The sequence below is a fragment of the Bos indicus genome, chromosome 22 (genome assembly GCF_029378745.1).
Source record: "Bos indicus isolate NIAB-ARS_2022 breed Sahiwal x Tharparkar chromosome 22, NIAB-ARS_B.indTharparkar_mat_pri_1.0, whole genome shotgun sequence".
NCBI lineage: Eukaryota > Metazoa > Chordata > Mammalia > Artiodactyla > Bovidae > Bos > Bos indicus.
The window spans coordinates 21854641-21872209 of NC_091781.1; the positions used below are offsets into that span (position 1 = coordinate 21854641).

Below are 17569 nucleotides of genomic sequence, written 5' to 3' on the forward strand. Positions count from 1 at the left end.
GAGCAATCATATAGAAACGTAAGCACAAGGCATACATCCACTGGTTCAAATAAATCGACATCTATAGTCTTAGCTACTGTTTAAGGCTCAAATGATAAAGCAGGGAATAGAGCAAAGTCTGTGGTGTCAAGGTGCCTGCCCTATTAGGAGAAGGAAAGCAATTTGTAATTTGTCACCAGTAGTGTTAGTGTATTTCATTTTTTCTTGTACCGTTTTGACACCACATGTGTGTGTTTTATCTGATACCAAATATGTAATTTATCTCTAACATGAGCTGGGTGTCCAGAGATTCAGTCCAGTTCTGATGCTTACTCCTGGAGTTATCACAGACACCACAGATTAGGAACACAATCCTACAAGTCTTCCAGTACTTCATATACCAGCTGAAAATGGGGTACCCAGGCTCCCCACACTTCTGCCTGGCAGAATGCGAATTTGGCGGTTCAGATGATCCCTTTGCTCAGGCTTGGTAATTTACTAGGACAACTCACAAAACTTAGGAAAACACTTTACTTATGATTGCTGGGCTTAATTTAAAGTATACAACTCAGAAGAGGCAACGAAAGAAAGATTCTCGTCTTTCTCTTCCAAGGATCTCAGGAGCTCTGAGGCAGGAACTGGGGACAAAGACCAAATATTGGTGTTTTGCTACAACAGCAAGGACGAAGGGGGACATATAGGGTAGGAGGAGAGACAGTGATGGAAGGTGGAGGAGGGGGGTGTGATCTTTCAGGCTGGCTGGGGGCTTGTCATTTGACAGAGCCACTAAATGGAGTGTGAAGCCTGAGGGAAGAGGCAGAAAGAACTGTAAGTGCAATGGACAGTGATGTCATGAGGGACTCAAGAAAAGGGATAATGGGAAATAGACCAATATCATGTTGCCTTAGGAAGCAAGACCAGGGGACTTGCCTGCTGGTCCAGTGGCTAACACTCTGCAGTCCCAATGCAGGGGGCCTGAGTTTGATCCCTGGTCAGGGAACTAGCTCCCACTTGCCACAGCTAAGAGTTTGCATGTCACAACAAAAAGATCCTACATGCCCCAACTACCAAGATTCCGCATGCTGCAACTAAGGCCCAGCATAGCCAAACAAATAAATAAATGACAAAATATTAGAAAAAAAGAAGCAAATCGACATGCTATTGTGTGTTTACATAAAGACACTTTCTATGCACCTGACATTGTGACTTGCTGAGATCTCATGGCACTTGTCATTTAGTCTGTAATGAAAGGAGGATGTTGGATTTCCTTGTTATCACTTTATTTCTGAGGCATGCTTTTCCCTTGGAGGTATTTGAAAACTTTTCCAGTAATACACAAGGGAAGATGAGACCTTACAAAGTAGGTCTATGAAATGAAACAGGTTTTTCCATGGTATGAGGTTGAGATTGAGATCCCCAAACCCCAGGGGATTTGAGCCAGAGAAACTACTGAAGGCATCCTCTGTATGTGGATGTCTGTTTAGGTGGTAAGTGTTGCTACTTTAAATGTCTATTTATTCTTAAGTGAAAAAAGCAGATGCCCTGTGCTGAGAGAAGCACATTTGGAGAAGCCACATCTAATGGGGGCATTATTTCAGCTCTATCCCGAAGCTGATGAATGTCTTTATTTTTTAAAAATATGAACTCTCAACTCAGTTTCCCTTGGGCCTAGGCATTTTCTTGCAGTGAACTTGTGAAATATGGAAGGGCTTATGCTGTTCAAACTGGAACAGTGGAATTATTTCTTTAAAAATATACCACATCAGCTCATAAGGGGCACATGGCTGAGTGGCTGAGTGGGAGCCTGGAACCAGATGGCCCGGCTTCAACCCTGGCTCCTCCCATTACTAGCTGTGTTACACAGGACAGGCAATTTAACCTTTCTGTTCTTTGAGTCTTCATCTGTAAGATGGCCCAGATGATGGGGTGTCCAACATCTCTAGCCTGTGCTCATGCCTGGCACAGTTGTTAATAGATGCCCTATTCATTCCCCAAGGTATCCTTATTTGGACAATTGATTATATAGTTGCCCTCCCAATAATAGAACCTACATCAGAATATCATTTTAAAAATTCAAAACATTAAAACAATACCTGATTCTAATATGTGCTCAGTAAATATTAGCTGCTATTATTAGCTGTTACAGTTGGAATCAGTGTTTTAAATAACCAGTTTTATGTATTATCCCCCAAAGCAAGAACTGTTACTGTAGTCCCTGGGCTGTGAAAGGGACATATTTTTTTGGAAGATGGAGGACCACGGACACTGTGAGCAAGTTAATATCGTGTTGAGAATTCTCTTCCTTTTTAGCCGGGCGTGGGCGAAACAAGTAGCATGGAGGAAATGACTGTTTTCATTCATTTCTCTAACAGGGTAATCACCATACAGCGCATGCTGGTTTTACAGAGAAAATACTGCGGGGGTTGTTAATTTGGACTGTGTGTTTAGTGTGCTATTCTTTCCAATCTGATCTCTCGTTTCCTTTCTTTGACCTTTCTCCGGGTGTCACCCTCCTTTTCCTCTCCTCATGCAACATCTAAAGCTAATTGCAGTCCCTTATGTTGGTCCTTGTGCTGGGGGTTGAATAAAATTACACGTAACTGAAACAGTTTTATTTGAAGTACTGGTTTCAGCCACCCACTCTTAAAATCCCTTGTCACATTTGACATCAGGTAACTGAAGTGAATTTTGGGTTTTTTTTTTTTTTTTTTTTTTTTTACTTTGTTTTTCACAAATGTGCCTTGGTCAGAGGTGCAGCTAGTCTGGAAGAGTCAAACTGAACAAGCACAGGGGTGGGATGAACCTTGACTTCTGGCTTTGTCACTTGCTACCTGTGTGAGCTGGATCTGTCCATTTATTCCATCTCTCTGAGCTTCACTGTTCTTCATCCCTGAAATGGAGATCATGATACTTTCTGCTTCCCAAGGCTTTTCTGAGCATCGAATGAGTGAAGAGATATTATGGTAGTGTGCTCTAAGCAAATGTAGGCAGAGTTCCTTTTTAAAAAGTATTTGTGTATCTGACTGCATCAGGTCTTAGTTGAAGCCTGTGGGATCTTCCTTGCATCCTGCAGGCTCTTTAGTTGCTGCACACAGGCGCTCTAGTTGCTGCACGTGGGCTTAGCTGTCCTGCAGCTTGTGAGATCTTAGTCCCCCAACCAGGGATGGAACCCACGTCCCCCTGCATTGCAAGGCTACTCTTACCTCCTGGACCACTAGGGAAGTCCCAGAGTTCGTTTCTTGAAAAATAGTTGAGGTGATTGGAAAGAAATTCCTTTTAGGAGACACACAAGCAGATGCTAGAAGAAAAAGGTTAAAAAAACTGCTCCTGTTGGTGTGTTTCTGAGCTGCCTATTGCTTAGTACTGGGTGATTTAACAAGGGTGTTGCTTTAACATGCATGAAGTGCTTCAAATCGGCAATAAGATCATTTTTCTTTAATCCTGAACTTAAGAATGCCAAAATTAAGCCTATGGAAACCTGGATGATAAGATAGCTTAAAGGCTTGATGAGAAGTCAGGTGTGCAGAGAGCACAGCTTTTAGCCAGTCAGGGCGAGGATGACTTAGCTTTCAAGGCACAATGCATGCTTCTCAGGATCAGAAGGTGGAGAATGAAACCCTGTCCTTTTCAACTCCAAACCCCCTATAAATAAACTTCTGAGGAAACTTTGGACTCCTAACATTTGGGGGCTCTGAAAGTTTTTCTTCTTTTAGCTTATTCTGGTGTATGCTTTCTGTCATTTAACTTAAAAATTGTTCTTATTATAGAAAATTTCAAACATGCAGGAGCTGAGAGAGTGGTGTATTAAATCCCCATGTCCTTCATACCCAGACTTAATAATTATCAGCTCATGGCTAATTTAATTTCATCTGTATTTCTGTCCACTCATGCCTGCTCTCCTTCTCCCCTGGATTATTTGAAATCAATTTCATATCTCATAGTTTATTTAAAATACCATCATTTAAAAATTTGTTTATTTTCATTAAAATAGCTTTAATGTGATATAATTTGCATAAATTGTACATTTTTAAAGTGTACAGTTTGACCAGTTTATATATATAAATAATTATATGTGTGTGTGCCATGCACAGTCATGTCTGACTCTTTGCAGTCCCATGAACTATAGCCTGCCAGGCCCTTCTGTGCATGGAATTTTCCCAGCATGTATACTGGAGTGGGTTGCCATATCCTTCTCCAGGGGATCTTTTTGACCCAAGGATCGAACCTTTGTCTCTTGTAGCTCCTGTATTGGCAGGTGGATTCTTTACTGCTGTACCACCTGAGTATAACTGTATATACTGATCAAAAAATAAATATATATACACATGTATCCATGAAACCACCATAGTATAGGTAGTGAACACAACCATCACCCCAAAATTTTCTTACGCCCTTGGTAATGGCTCCACTTTGCCCTTTCTGCCTCTAATACTTGAGCAATTGCTGATCTGCTTTCTGTCATAGTAGATTAATTTGTATTTTGTATGTTTTAGAGTTCTAGATGAATGTACAGTGTGTACCTTTTTTTTTTTGTCTAGCTTCTCTCACAGTGGCATAGTTTCTATTTATTTAACAGATATCATTGTGCTCCTATTGGGTACCATTTTGGAAGTTGCAAGACCTCTTAGGAGACAGTTGTAATAGTCCAGGTGGAACATGGAGCAGGTGGTTTGGAGCAGGGTGGTTACTATGGAGATGATAGCTGCCATCCATTTGAGATCAGCTTTGGGGGAAGAGCTCAGACCAGCTGGATGTGGGGTTGAGGGAGAGGGAGGAATCAAGAATTACTCCTCATGATTCTTGCTTGAGCAGATGGGTAGAATGTAGTGAAATGGAGGAAGACTTTGAGAAATAGGCCTGACTTTGTCTTAATTTCATCCTTTACTGGGTGTCCATTGCTTTTTCAAAGATATTATTATCATTGGTTGATCTGAGGCAGTATCAAATCTGCAGATGAAAACAGTATTTAGTGTTTAAGATATTCACCAAATTGCTAGGTCTTCTCACAAATGTTATTAAATACAGGCCAGCTGTCATTGTCAAATTGAAGATAGTGAATTTCAGTTTTCTCCTTGGGTGTTTGTGATGTCATTTGTACCAGGAAAGGGGAACAGAGAGTAGTGCAAAGTCAAATAATATTTTCACTACATATGTGTATGTGTATGTGTATTAAGTAATCGAAATGTTTAGTTTTCACCTAAAAAGCAATAAATATGCAAACAGGAAACTGATCAATACCAGGGAAAAAGATTAAGTAGAAACTGAGTAAGCACAGATATTGGATTTAACAAAGGCTTAAAAGCAGCTATTATATTTAAAGGACTAAGAGAAAATATATTCAAGAATTGGTAGAAAATACTATGTGAATCAATAAACAGAGACTCACAACAGACAAATAGAAAAGATAAAAGAAGAACCATGTGAAATTTCTAGAATTGAAAATATAATAACTGAAATGAAGAGTTAACATGTAGCAGATTAGAAATGGTAGGATGCCTCAATCAGTGACCTTGAAGGTAAGTCAAAAGAAAACTTCTAAACCAAACAACAGAGAGGGGAAAAAAAAATTGGGACTGATCATCAGAGGCCTGTGTGACGGTATCAAACATTTGAACATGATTTTAACACATGTATAATAGGAGTCCCAGGTGGAGATGGGGGCAAGAAAGGGATAAACCATTTTTGCCAAATTACCTAAATACCAAACTTGATGAAAATTATCTACAGATCCAAGAACTTTAGTGTGAACTTCAACCAGGATAAACATAAATGAGAAATATACCTAGACATGTCATAGTCACAGTGCTGAAAGACAAAATATTGAAAACAGCAAGATAGAAGTACCTTATCACATACAGGCCAACAATAGTGTGATTAGTGACTGTTTTCTCATCAGAAACCATAGAATTCAGAAAATGGTAGAGTGATATAGTCAAGAGGCTGGGGAAAAAGAAACAAACTTAAGACTTCTATATCTAGCAAAACTATCCTTTAAAAAATGAATGTGAAGGAAGTCTGACTTTGGTTCTAGGAAAACGGAGTAGACATAGATTTCCTGTTCTTCCTACTAAATATGATTAAAACTCTGGACCCTATCTAGAAAAGGAGCATAAAAAGTCCCTGAAAGGTGTAAAGACGGCAGAGTAACTGCAGACCTTGGACCCTAGGAATGACATGGTGGTGAATTCCATAGATTTTTCTTTTTGCCCCATATATCCAAGACTTGGAGCTGAAGAAACCACCAACCTCCAGATGCCAAGAGGTGTAAACCAAGTCTCGAGAAAAGCCTACTCTCTCCAGCCAAAGGAGCAAGTAGGAAAGTCTAAAAACACAGTAGACTTCTAGTTAAAGACTTACTAAACCACCCTACTCCATGTGGCACCATAGAAAAACAACTGTTCTTCTGTGCCTGCACAGGCCAAGAGGGACCACACGCACCCTCATCAGGCTGGTTGAGGTGCCATAACCTACCTGTCAGGATGGTGTCAGAGAAGTCCAGGTAGTGCCAGGCCTTTCATCCTTGGCTGGCAGTAATGAGACCGACCCTCCCCATGCTGCAAGTGGATGTTGTATGGGGAGCAAACTCTCACCTCCTCCAGCAGTAAGTGAAGAGTGTCCCTTCTGAGGTGATAGTGGAGACTGAGTGGGGAGCCCGGACTTCTGCTTACACCTGGCAGTAATGAGATGGCTCTCTCCCTTTTCCTGTCAGCGTGGTGCCAAAGAAAGCCAACTGAAACAGAATGTTTGAGTAAGAGCCAGAGGGACTTCCTGGTGACACAGTGGATAAGAATCTTCTTGCCAGTGCAAGGGACGTGTATTTGATCTCTGGTCCAGGAGAATCCCACATGCCACAAAGCAACTAAACCTGTGTGCCACAGCCACTGAGCCCACACTCTAGAGCATGCAAGCCACAACTGCTGAAACCTGTGCGCCTAGAGCCCAGTGCTCCACAACAGGAGAAGCCACCGCAATGAGTGGAAGCCCATACAAAGCAGTGAAGACCCAGCACAGCCAAACACAAAAAAATAAATAACTTAAAACAGTAAAATGAAACTCAGTAGTACAATAATTTTGAAAAAAAGAGCCAGAGTCATGTAACATATAAACATTAGCCAGATTTCAACTGAATAATGAATTGTCATACCAAGAACAGGGGAGATACCAAACTAGATGAAAGAAAGACAGTCAAGAGATACTAACATGTTTGAAACAAATGAAAAAAGAGAATAGAAACTTCAGAAAGGAAATAGAAAATATAAATGGGAACTAAAAGCAAATTTTAGAACTGAAAAACAGAATAACCAAAATAGAAGCTTTGTGAATGGGTTCAGCAGCAGAATGAAAGGGACAGAGGGGAAAAGAAATCAGTGAACTGGAAACAAAAACAAATTATTCAATATAAATATTGGAGAGAAAATACAAAATGAATAAATGGTGTCTCAGGGAACTTTGTGATTGTTAAAAAAGATCATCTAAAATTTTGTCTTGGGAGTCCCAGAGGATAGGGGAAAGAGCATGGGGTGAAAGGTTACCCAAAGAAATAATGGCTGAAAACTTCACAAATTTGGGAGGAGACTTAAATCTGTAGTCAAGAGGCTAAGTGAACATTAAATAGGATCATCCTGAAGAAATCCATACCAAGACATACCATAATTAAATGTCTGAAAACCAGAGACAGAAAATCTTAAAAAAGCCAAAGAAAATCAACACTTAACCTGTAGGGGATAAGCCAGTGTGAATGACACTGTATGGGTTTCTCGTCAGAAATCCTAATAAAGGGCAGAAGAAGTGACGCAATACTTTCCCCCTGTATTCCTTATGCTAAGTTGCTTCATTGTGTCTGACTCTTTGCGATGCAATGGACTGCAGCCCACCAGTCTTCTCTGTCCATGGGATTCTCCGGGCAGGAATACTGGAGTGGGTTGCCACGCCCTGCTCCAGGGGATCTTCATGACCCAGGAATCAAACTCGGGTCTCCTGCACTGCAGGCAGATTCTTTACCCCAGAGCCACCAGGAAAGCCCCCATATTCCTTATGGACATGATATTTTTTATGTATTCAGTTCAGTTCAGTTCACTTCAGTTGCTCAGTCGTGTCTGACTCTTTGCAACCCCATGAATTGCAGCACGCCAGGCCTCCCTGTCCATCACCAACTCCCAGAGTTCACCCAAACTCACATCCATCGAGTTGGTGATGCCATCCAGCCATCTAATCCTCTGTTGTTGCCTTTTCCTCCTGCCCCCAAGCCCTCCCAGCATCAGAGTGTTTTCCAATGAGTCAACTCTTCGCATGAGGTGGCCAAAGTACTGGAGTTGCAGCTTTAGCATCATTCCTTCCAAAGAACACTCAGGGCTGATCTCCTTTAGAATGGACTGGTTGGACCTCCTTGCAGTCCAAGGGACTCTCAAGAGTCTTCTCCAACACCACAGTTCAAAAGCATCAATTCTTCGGCGCTCAGCTTTCTTCACAGTCCAACTCTCACATCCATACATGACCATTGGAAAAACCATAGCCTTGACTAGACAGACCTTTGTTGGCAAAGTAATGTCTCTGCTTTTGAATATGATATCTAGGTTGGTCATAACTTTCCTTCCAAGGTGTAAGCGTCTTTTAATTTCATGGCTGCAGTGACCATCTGCAGTGATTTTGGAGCCCCAAAAAATAAAGTCTGACACTGTTTCCACTGTTTCCCCATCTATTTCCCATGAAGTGATGGGACTGGATGCCATAATCTTCATTTTCTGAATGTTGAGCTTTAAGCCAACTTTTTCACTCTCTTCTTTCACTTTCATCAAGAGGCTTTTTAGTTCCTCTTCACTTTCTGCCATAAGGGTGATGTCATCTGCATATCTGAGGTTATTGAGATTTCTCCCGGCAATCTTGATTCCAGCTTGTGCTTCTTTTAGCCCAGCATTTCTCATGATGTATTTTGCATATAAATTAAATAAGCATGGTGACAATATACAGCCTTGACGTATTCCTTTTCCTATTTGGAACCAGTCTGTTGTTCCATGTCCAGTTCTAACTGTTGCTTCCTGACCTGCATATAGGTTTCTCAAGAGGCAGGTCAGGTGGTCTGCTATTCCCATCTCTTTCAGAATTTTCCACAGTTTATTGTGATGCACACAGTCAAAGGCTTTGGCATAGTCAATAAAGCAGAAATAGATGTTTTTCTGGAACTGAAAACTGCCAACCCAGAATCCTTTATCTAATGAAATGTCTTTTAGGAATAAGAGAAAATCAAGACATTTTCAAATGAAGGAAAACTACAGAATCTGTCATCAGCAGACCTATCCTAAATGAATGTCTAAAGGAAGTTCCCTAAACAGAAAGGAAATGATTCAAGAAAGAACCTTTGAACATCAGGATGGGAGAAAGAACATAGTAGGAAAAATATGGGTACATATAGTAGGCTGTCCTCTCAAGATTTCCAAGTTTTGTTTGATAGTTGAAGCAGAAATTATGATGTTGATGTGTTTCTAAATATGTTTGGAAGAATTATTTAATGTAGTTATAAACAGGGGAAGCTAAAGAGATATAAAGGGAGGTAAATTTTCTGTACTTCACTGGAATTGGTAAAATAATACCAGTAGACTAATATTTTATATCTTATCAGTTTTATATATGTATAAATTAAGCATTATATATATTTAATACTTGTAATATGTACTATATAATATATATTTAAGTTATATGTTTAATGAATATACATATATTAAATATATATGTCAAACTGTAATTAAGCATTGTAAATGAATAAAAATGAATTTCTTTAGAGAAATCTTTCTGCCACAGGAATGCAGAAAAAAGAAAACAAAAAGTAGAGAACAGACAAAAGCAACAACAAAATGGCTGTCTTAAGTCCTAAAATATCAGGAATTTCATTGAAAGCACAATGGTCTAAATATTAAAAGGCACATTGGCAATGTGGATTAAAAAACATAACCTAACTAGATACAGTTCTACAAAAAACTCACTTCAAACAATGATATAATAGATTGAAAACAAAATGATGCGAAAAGATGTTTTATGTAAACATTAATCAGAAAACAGCAGGAATAGCTGTTTTAATGTTGTATAGAGTAGACTTCAAAGCAAAATTACCAGAGTCAGGGAAGGGCATTGTTTAATGATAAAACGATCAATCTACCAAGAGGATGTAATAATGCTAAATATGCATGCCCCAGAAAAGACCTGAAACCTATGAAGCAAGAACTGATAAAATTGAAAGGAAGAATAGGCTAACCTGCAGTTTTAAGTCTAGATGATAATGCTTGTTTTTCAGCGATTGGTAGTATAACTAGATAGAAAAATCAGCAAAGATATAGAAGAACTCAACACCATCATCAGCTTTCACATGGATTCTTATCTGTTTCTGAGCAAAATCTCTGTGTTCAGTGTGTATTTTTACTTTGATTCTTGAATACTGGTGGTCGAGGTCATTTGGGCACAGCAGCCTCTCTTCTTACCAGGTATATAGGCAGAAAGGTGAGGTATTCAGACACTACAGTCTGTAGCTCCTTTAAGTTGTTTTAACCTACTTTCCTGGTGACTCAGTGGTAAGAAATCCACCTTCAGTGCAGGAGACCCAGGTTCGATCCCTGGTCTGGGACAATTCCTTGGAGAAGGAAATGACAGCCCACTCCAGTATTCTTTCCTGGAGAATTCCATGGACAGAGGAGCCTGGCGGGCTACAGGGGTTGAGAGTCCAGGGGTTGAGAAAGAATCAGACACTACTTGGCAACTGAACAACAACAGACTTTACTGTGAGAGATGATGTTAATTTTGATTTATTGATCCTTTCTTCAGCAAAAAGAAATGGAGGCATTTCCCCCTTATATTAGTTTCCTAGGGCTGCTATAACAGATTACCACAAACTTGGTGGCTTGAAAAAACAAAAGTTTATTCTCTCACACTTTTGGCAGCTAGAAGTCTGAGACCAAGGTCCTGACAGGGCCATATTCCCTTCAGTCTCTGGAATCCTCCCTTGTCTCTTCCTAGCTTCTGGCAGTTCCCCAGAGCCCTTGGCATTCTTTGGCTTGTAGCTACATCAGCCCAGTCTCTGCCTCCATCTTCACATGACCTTCTCTGCGTCCTTTCCTCCTGTTACAAGAACACCAGTCGCTGGATTTAGAGCTCACCATAATCCAATATGACCTCACCTTAACTAACACAAAATTTACAAATGTGCACGCTCCCTATTTCCAAATTTGGTCATATGCTGAGGCTTTGGGTGACCATGAACTTGAGGTAGGGGGCACTATTCAACTCATTACGCACTGCTAGTAATTTTTCTGTTTTTTTGTTTGTTTTGCAAAGTGGTAAGCATTTCAAACAGATGTAGCTAATCCTGTAATCCTGCATCATGTTTTCTGGCAAAAATAGTTTTATTTTAAGGATCAGCTGAGCAGTTACCTAGAGGACTGTATTAACCTCTGTGGTCTTATCAGCCTGGGGTGACTCTCATTAGGACTTGTGTGTCACTTTGTTGAACGTCATTTTTATTGATTGAAGATTCAGTTCATATGAGATGGTGATGAGAGGGAACTATTTTGTTCTCGCTCCTTCCTGTTAGCAAATCAGCTCCTTCTTGTTCTTGGATTTAACTTGACAAAAGAATTGAATCTTGCATGCCAGCATATACTGTGAGCAACTTTAATCAGAATTTAGACTGCCATTTGGTACATCATAACCCAGCATGCAGAGAACCACCTGAAGCAGTGCAATGCAAGAATCCCCAAGCAAGAAATTTAATGTAGGAGAGAGTGGCCATTCTGTGGGATAACAGCACAGTTATAAATGCTTTCATCTCTGCTTTGGTGAATTCTGGGTGATTATGCTACTTTTATACAATAATAAACACACCAAGCAGATTCTGTTGTAATGGCTGTCAGATTCCAGATAGTCCTGGAAAGGATGCTGTGGTATGAAGTCATTATTTTCAGATGTAGTTCTTCTCATTTATAGCTTGCCCATTTGTAATCAATAAGTTTAACAGTGTAACATAAAGCAGTTAAGGGTATGGAAATAACTTTGGCCTTGCAGTGGAATGAAGGATAGCCAGTGGCTTGGTCTTTGACAGTTTTTAAGTACATGAAAATGCTTTGAAGAAAACATGAAGTTCTGCTCACAAGTTGTTTTCTTGGAAAACAGTAACATACTGTTTTCCAGTCAGTGTGTTAACTATGCTTGAAGAAAACATGGTTCTTTTAGGTTCTGCCACTTAGATCTGGGCCTTTGACAAGGAAAAGGAAAACTCAGATTTCTTGTTGGCTCACACAGTAAAGAATCCGCCTGCAATGCAGGAGACCTGGTTTCAATCCCTGGGTTGAGAAGATCCCCTGGAGAAGGGAATGGCATACCCACTCCTGTATTCTTGCCTAGAGAATCCCATAGGCAGAGGGCTACAGTCCATGAGAATGAAAAGAGTTGAACACGTCTGAGCAACTCACACTTTGAAAGAAAAAAGAAAACTGAAATAAGAAGCACTGTTCAGTTCAGTTCAGTCACTCATTTGTATCCGACTCTTTGTGACCCCATGAATTGCAGCACGCCAGGCCTCCCTGTCCATCACCAACTCCCAGAGTTCACCCAGACTCAGGTCCATCGAGTCGGTGATGCCATCCAACCATCTCATCCTCTGTTGTCCCCTTCTCCTCCTGCCCTCAATCTTTCCCAGCAACAGGGTCTTTTCAAATAAGTCAGTTCTTCACATCAGATGGCCAAAGTATTGGAGCTTCAGCTTCAACATCAGTCCTTCCAGTGAACATTCAGGACTGATCTCCTTTAGGATGGACTGGTTGGACCTCCTTGCAGTCCAAGGGACTCTCAAGAGTCTTCTCCAACACCACAGTTCAAAAGCATCAATTCTTTGGTGCTCAGCTTTCTTCACAGTCCAACTCTTACATGCATACATGACCACTGGAAAAACCATAGCCTTGACTAGATGGACCTTTGTTGGCAAAGTTATGTCTCTGCTTTTCAATATGCTATCTAGGTTGGTCATAACTTTCCTTCCAAGGTGTAAGCGTCTTTTAATTTCATGGCTGCAATCACCATTTGCAGTGATTTTAGAGCCCTCCAAAATAAAGTCTGTCACTGTTTCCACTGTTTCCCCATCTATTTCCCATGAAGTGATGGGACCGGATGCCATGATCCTCGTTTTCTGAATGTTGAGCTTTAAGCCAACTTTTTCACTCTCCTCTTTCACTTTCATCAAGAGGCTTTTTAGTTCCTCTTCACTTTCTGGCATAAGGGTGGTGTCATCTGCATATCTGAGGTTATTGGTATTTCTCCCGGCAATCTTGATTCTAGCTTGTGCTTCTTCCAGCCCAGCGTTTCTCATGATGTACTCTGCATATGAGTTAAATAAGCAGGGTGACAATATACAGCCTTGACAAACTCCTTTTCCTATTTGGAACCAGTCTGTTGTTCCATGTCTGTTGTTCTAACTGTTGCTTCCTGACCTGCATATAGGTTTCTCAAGAGGCAGGTCAGGTGGTCTGGTATTCCCATTGCTTTCAGAATTTTCCACATCTGTATCATTAGTTGTTTTTGTGTAACAAAGGAAAAGCAAAAAACTCTTATCCCTCTCAGACTTCCCAGATGTGGTTCTGGTTTGTAGGAGTTTACTGGTAGCTCTCAGATACTCTTTGCATGGCTAACGTAATCATGAGGCTTTTGACCCTGGCAACTAAAACTTTACAGCCTTCATTTCTTTTTTTTTTTTACAGCATTCATTTCTATTGCAGTTTTTCCTAAGCCCTCCTTAGAAGAAATAGTCTTACATCTTGGCTTGCTCTTTCTGGCTTCAGTTCTTATTATAGTGGAAGCCCCCGTTCAGTTTCCTATACTCTTGGTCTCTAAGCTCTGGAACCAGGCTGTCTCAGGGTGAATCCTCATTCTGACATTTGCTTAATCTCAGAAGTTGTTATGGAAATCATGTGAGTTAATACTTGCAAAATACTTTGAGCCCTACTTGGTTCATAATAAAGTGAAAGTGAAGTCGCTCAGTCGTGTCCGACTCTCTGTGACCCCATAGACTGTAGCCTACCAGGCTCCTCTGTCCATGGGATTTTCCAGGCAGTAGTTCATAATAAGCACTATATAAATGTTTTTGAAAAAGATAAACTACGTTCTTTGTCTTGATTGTGATGGTGGTTATATGATTATAGGACTTCCCTGGTGGCTCAGACGGTAAAATGTCTGTCTACAATGCAGGAGACCTGGGTTTGAAAACTCAAAACTCATTATAAGTGTGCATTTAAATGTTGTAGAAGTATAAATTTATATAAATTATACCTCAGTAAACCTGACCTAAAATTTTTTGGAGAGAAAAATTATATCTATTTATTCAGCTAGGAAAGGGTGTATAAGGTGTTGCATAGTAGGATTTTAAAAACATAACTCAAAAAGGCTTGCCAGTCTAGGTCTGCAGGCCAGTTATAATGCAGGATAAATTTGCCTGTCAGCATGAGAAGCTGATGGAAGAGATGTTGCCAGGCAGCCTATTAGTCATCTAGGAAGAAAACCCTGTAGGGGTTTGGGTTGCTTAAGATAGTCACAGAGTTCACCGAAGAGTGGGAACTTGAGCTGGACCTCAGAGAATATAGGATTTGGAAGGCATTAGAGAAGGTGCTTGGGTGCAGATGCAAGACTCAGGGACAGAAAAGCATGTGCCCCATTTAGGCAACTATGAGAGAGCTGGCTGGATTAAAATAAATGCTCTGTGGATGGAGAAGGGAATGGCTACCCACTCCAATATTCTTGCCTGGAGGATTCCCATGGACAGAGGACCCTGGTAGACTATAGTCCGTGGTGTTGCAAAAAGTCATACAAGATTGAGTGATTAACACATACTCTCTCTCTCTCTGACCTTGGAAGGGCAGTTGTACTATCTGAACTAATGAGTTCTCTTCTTTTCATCCACAGAAAGGCCCCCCTTCTGGGAAAGACCGGGTGAAGAAAGGTGGATCCTACATGTGCCATAAAGTAAGTCGAGTCACTAACCTCTGCTTTGGTGTTCTAACAGCAGGTGTATGGGTCCATTGTAATCATTAACCCCCAAATGTCCCATCCATGTCTAATAATACATCTCCATCAAAGCAAGAAAAAAGAGAAGTTTAGGCACAGGCATGCCAATAAGTGATTCAAGAAGCAGAGGTTATAAATGGTCTGTTGTCAACCATATTCCATCTGTTGTCTTGTGACCCTTTGAGAGATCTTTGTTGTCTCATGAATCTGGGTGGACTGTATACCTTTTCCATCATGGAAGTCTGGAACCACACCCTTAATTTATTTGAGGCTCCAGATATTTTTTTGGCTTCTCTATTGCTATTAAGGTAAGGATTATAGATGGAGGGTAGATTGTGGTATGTCAAAATGGAAATATCCCAAGTGTTCTTTCTTGGGATATAGAATGTACATTGTAGAATAAAGATTAATCTCAGAGAATGCTTTTTCTCTTTGGGCTGTAATGTCAGTGTCAGAGACAGTTGTTCTTGGCTAGTAGAAGTGACTCAGTGTTTCATGAGTAGCCTTTTTTAAGGAGTTCAGAAATTGAATAGCACGCCTCTCCCTTTTTTTCTTTAAATCATGTATTTTTAGTGTCTCCAGCACTTCAACTGCTGTCTTTCTATCCCTATGCAAAGATGGCATTTCGCAGATTGTTCCTCCAAGAAGCATCCTATGATAATTCAGTCAGTCTAGGCAGTTAGAGACTTAAAATACCCTGTAATGGCTCCAAATTAAGTTATTAATTTGATAATGGAGGCATTGTCAAACTTTGCCTTAAAATAATGGTTCTCAAACTTTATTGAACATTAGAATCATCTGGGATCTATAAAAGGTACTGACGCCTGTTTCCTCACTCACCTCATCCTGATTTGATTTTTCTGTATTATGACCTGGGCATCAGGATTTTAAAGCTCTTGAGGTGATCATAACATACATCAAAGTTTGGGAACCACTGGCCTAAAAAGACTCTCTTTAAATTATGTGTATGAGAGAGTTCATAGGTATGTGTGTCTTCTTCCTTTCTTAGAATTTTTAATATAATCATTTAGATGGAATTTCACCGAGTTGACTCAAACTATGCTTTACACCTACCTTTATAACAAGATGTAGACAAATTTATCTTTAAAATTCTAATTTTAATTTTAAATTAAAAGCATTGCCCTAGGCCATTCGAGTAGTTTAAAATGTTCATATACCCATCTGTCTGTAGTCCCAGATTTTTTTTTTCTCTGATTCAAGCTGTTACTGCAGGTGTATCTGAATCCTCTTGCTGGGGAACCAGACTTCCATGAAAAACAGGTGACTCTCTTTTTGCACAGCAGTAGTTCAAAACTCTAGTTGCCACCAGTTATGTCTCTGACATATGGCACTTTTCTTAATTGATAATCCATTTACTCTATAAGAATTGAGGACCAGAAGATTTTTTCTTCACAGATAAGTGGAGCAAATGAAACTTGTAAAACACATTTCAAGTATGAACACCAAAATATTCCAGTGCCATACATATAAATGTGCCTACTTTACCATTTCATTTTGCTTGCTTATTTTAAATGCTTTAAATTTTTATAAGCATCTTAGTTTATGCTTTTAAAATATCTTTTAACCTAATACATGTTTTTAATAAATACAGTTACATGGCAGAGTTGATTTTTGTATATTTGTGTTGTGTAACCTTGTTAAACTCATTTGTATTAGTAATGTTTTTGTAGATTCTATTGTATTTTCTACATAAGTGGTTATACCGATTGGGAGTATAGACAGTTTTACTTCTTCCTTTTTAATTTGGATATCTTTTATTACTTTCTCTTGCTGTATTTCTCTCTAGCTATAACCTCCAGTATATTGTTGAATAGGAGTGATAAGTACCAACAGTCTTACCTAATTTTTGATCTTAGAGGAAAGACATTCAGCTTTTCAGAATTAGCTATGATATAAGCTATAGTGTTTTCAAAGCTGCCCTTTACCAGCTTGAGCAACTTTCCTTCTAGTCTTAGGTTTTTGAGAGTTTTTATCAGAAATGGATGTGGATTTTGCCAGATGTTTCTTTGAAGCTATTGAGATGTTTATGTGGTTTTTCTTTTTTAGTCTGTTAATATGGTGAATTTATTTGTTTGTTATTGATTAATCTTTGGGAGTTTGTGTCTTTCAAGGAATTTATCCATTTCATCTGAGTTAATGAATTTATTCACATAATCTTTGCATTTTCACTTGCTGTTTAGACCATTTACAGTTAACATGATTATTGTTATGGTTGGGTTTAAATTTGCCATCTTGAGATTTATTTTTCTCTTTGTCTCATCTGTTCTTTTCCATTTGCTCTCTCTCTTGTTTTTTAAACTTTTTTGGATTAAGTTTTTTAATCACTTCATTGTCTCTTCTTTGGCTTATTAGCTTTCCCTTTTTGTTTTAAAATTTTTGTGGTTGATTTAGAGTTTATATTACACATCTGTAACTTTTCTTAGTCACCCTGAAGGATAAGTTTTAATTTAGTCAGGATCAGAGGGCTGGAGAGAGTGTTCCAGAAGAGAGAATAGCAGAGAATAGCAGAGAGAATAACTGAGTGGGAACTACAAGA

At 39.5% G+C, this 17569-nt stretch overlaps 1 protein-coding gene across 2 annotated transcripts in view; it reads left to right on the forward strand.

The window, feature by feature from the left end:
- The window catches only part of SUMF1 (sulfatase modifying factor 1), a 94746-nt gene that overhangs the window by 64842 nt on the left and 12335 nt on the right, over positions 1-17569 (forward strand). For both annotated transcript variants that reach the window (XM_019984974.2, XM_070776299.1), the window contains one exon: positions 14911-14970. In XM_019984974.2, coding sequence (XP_019840533.2) covers positions 14911-14970 — 60 coding nt within the window. The remainder of the gene's footprint in view (positions 1-14910; positions 14971-17569) is intronic.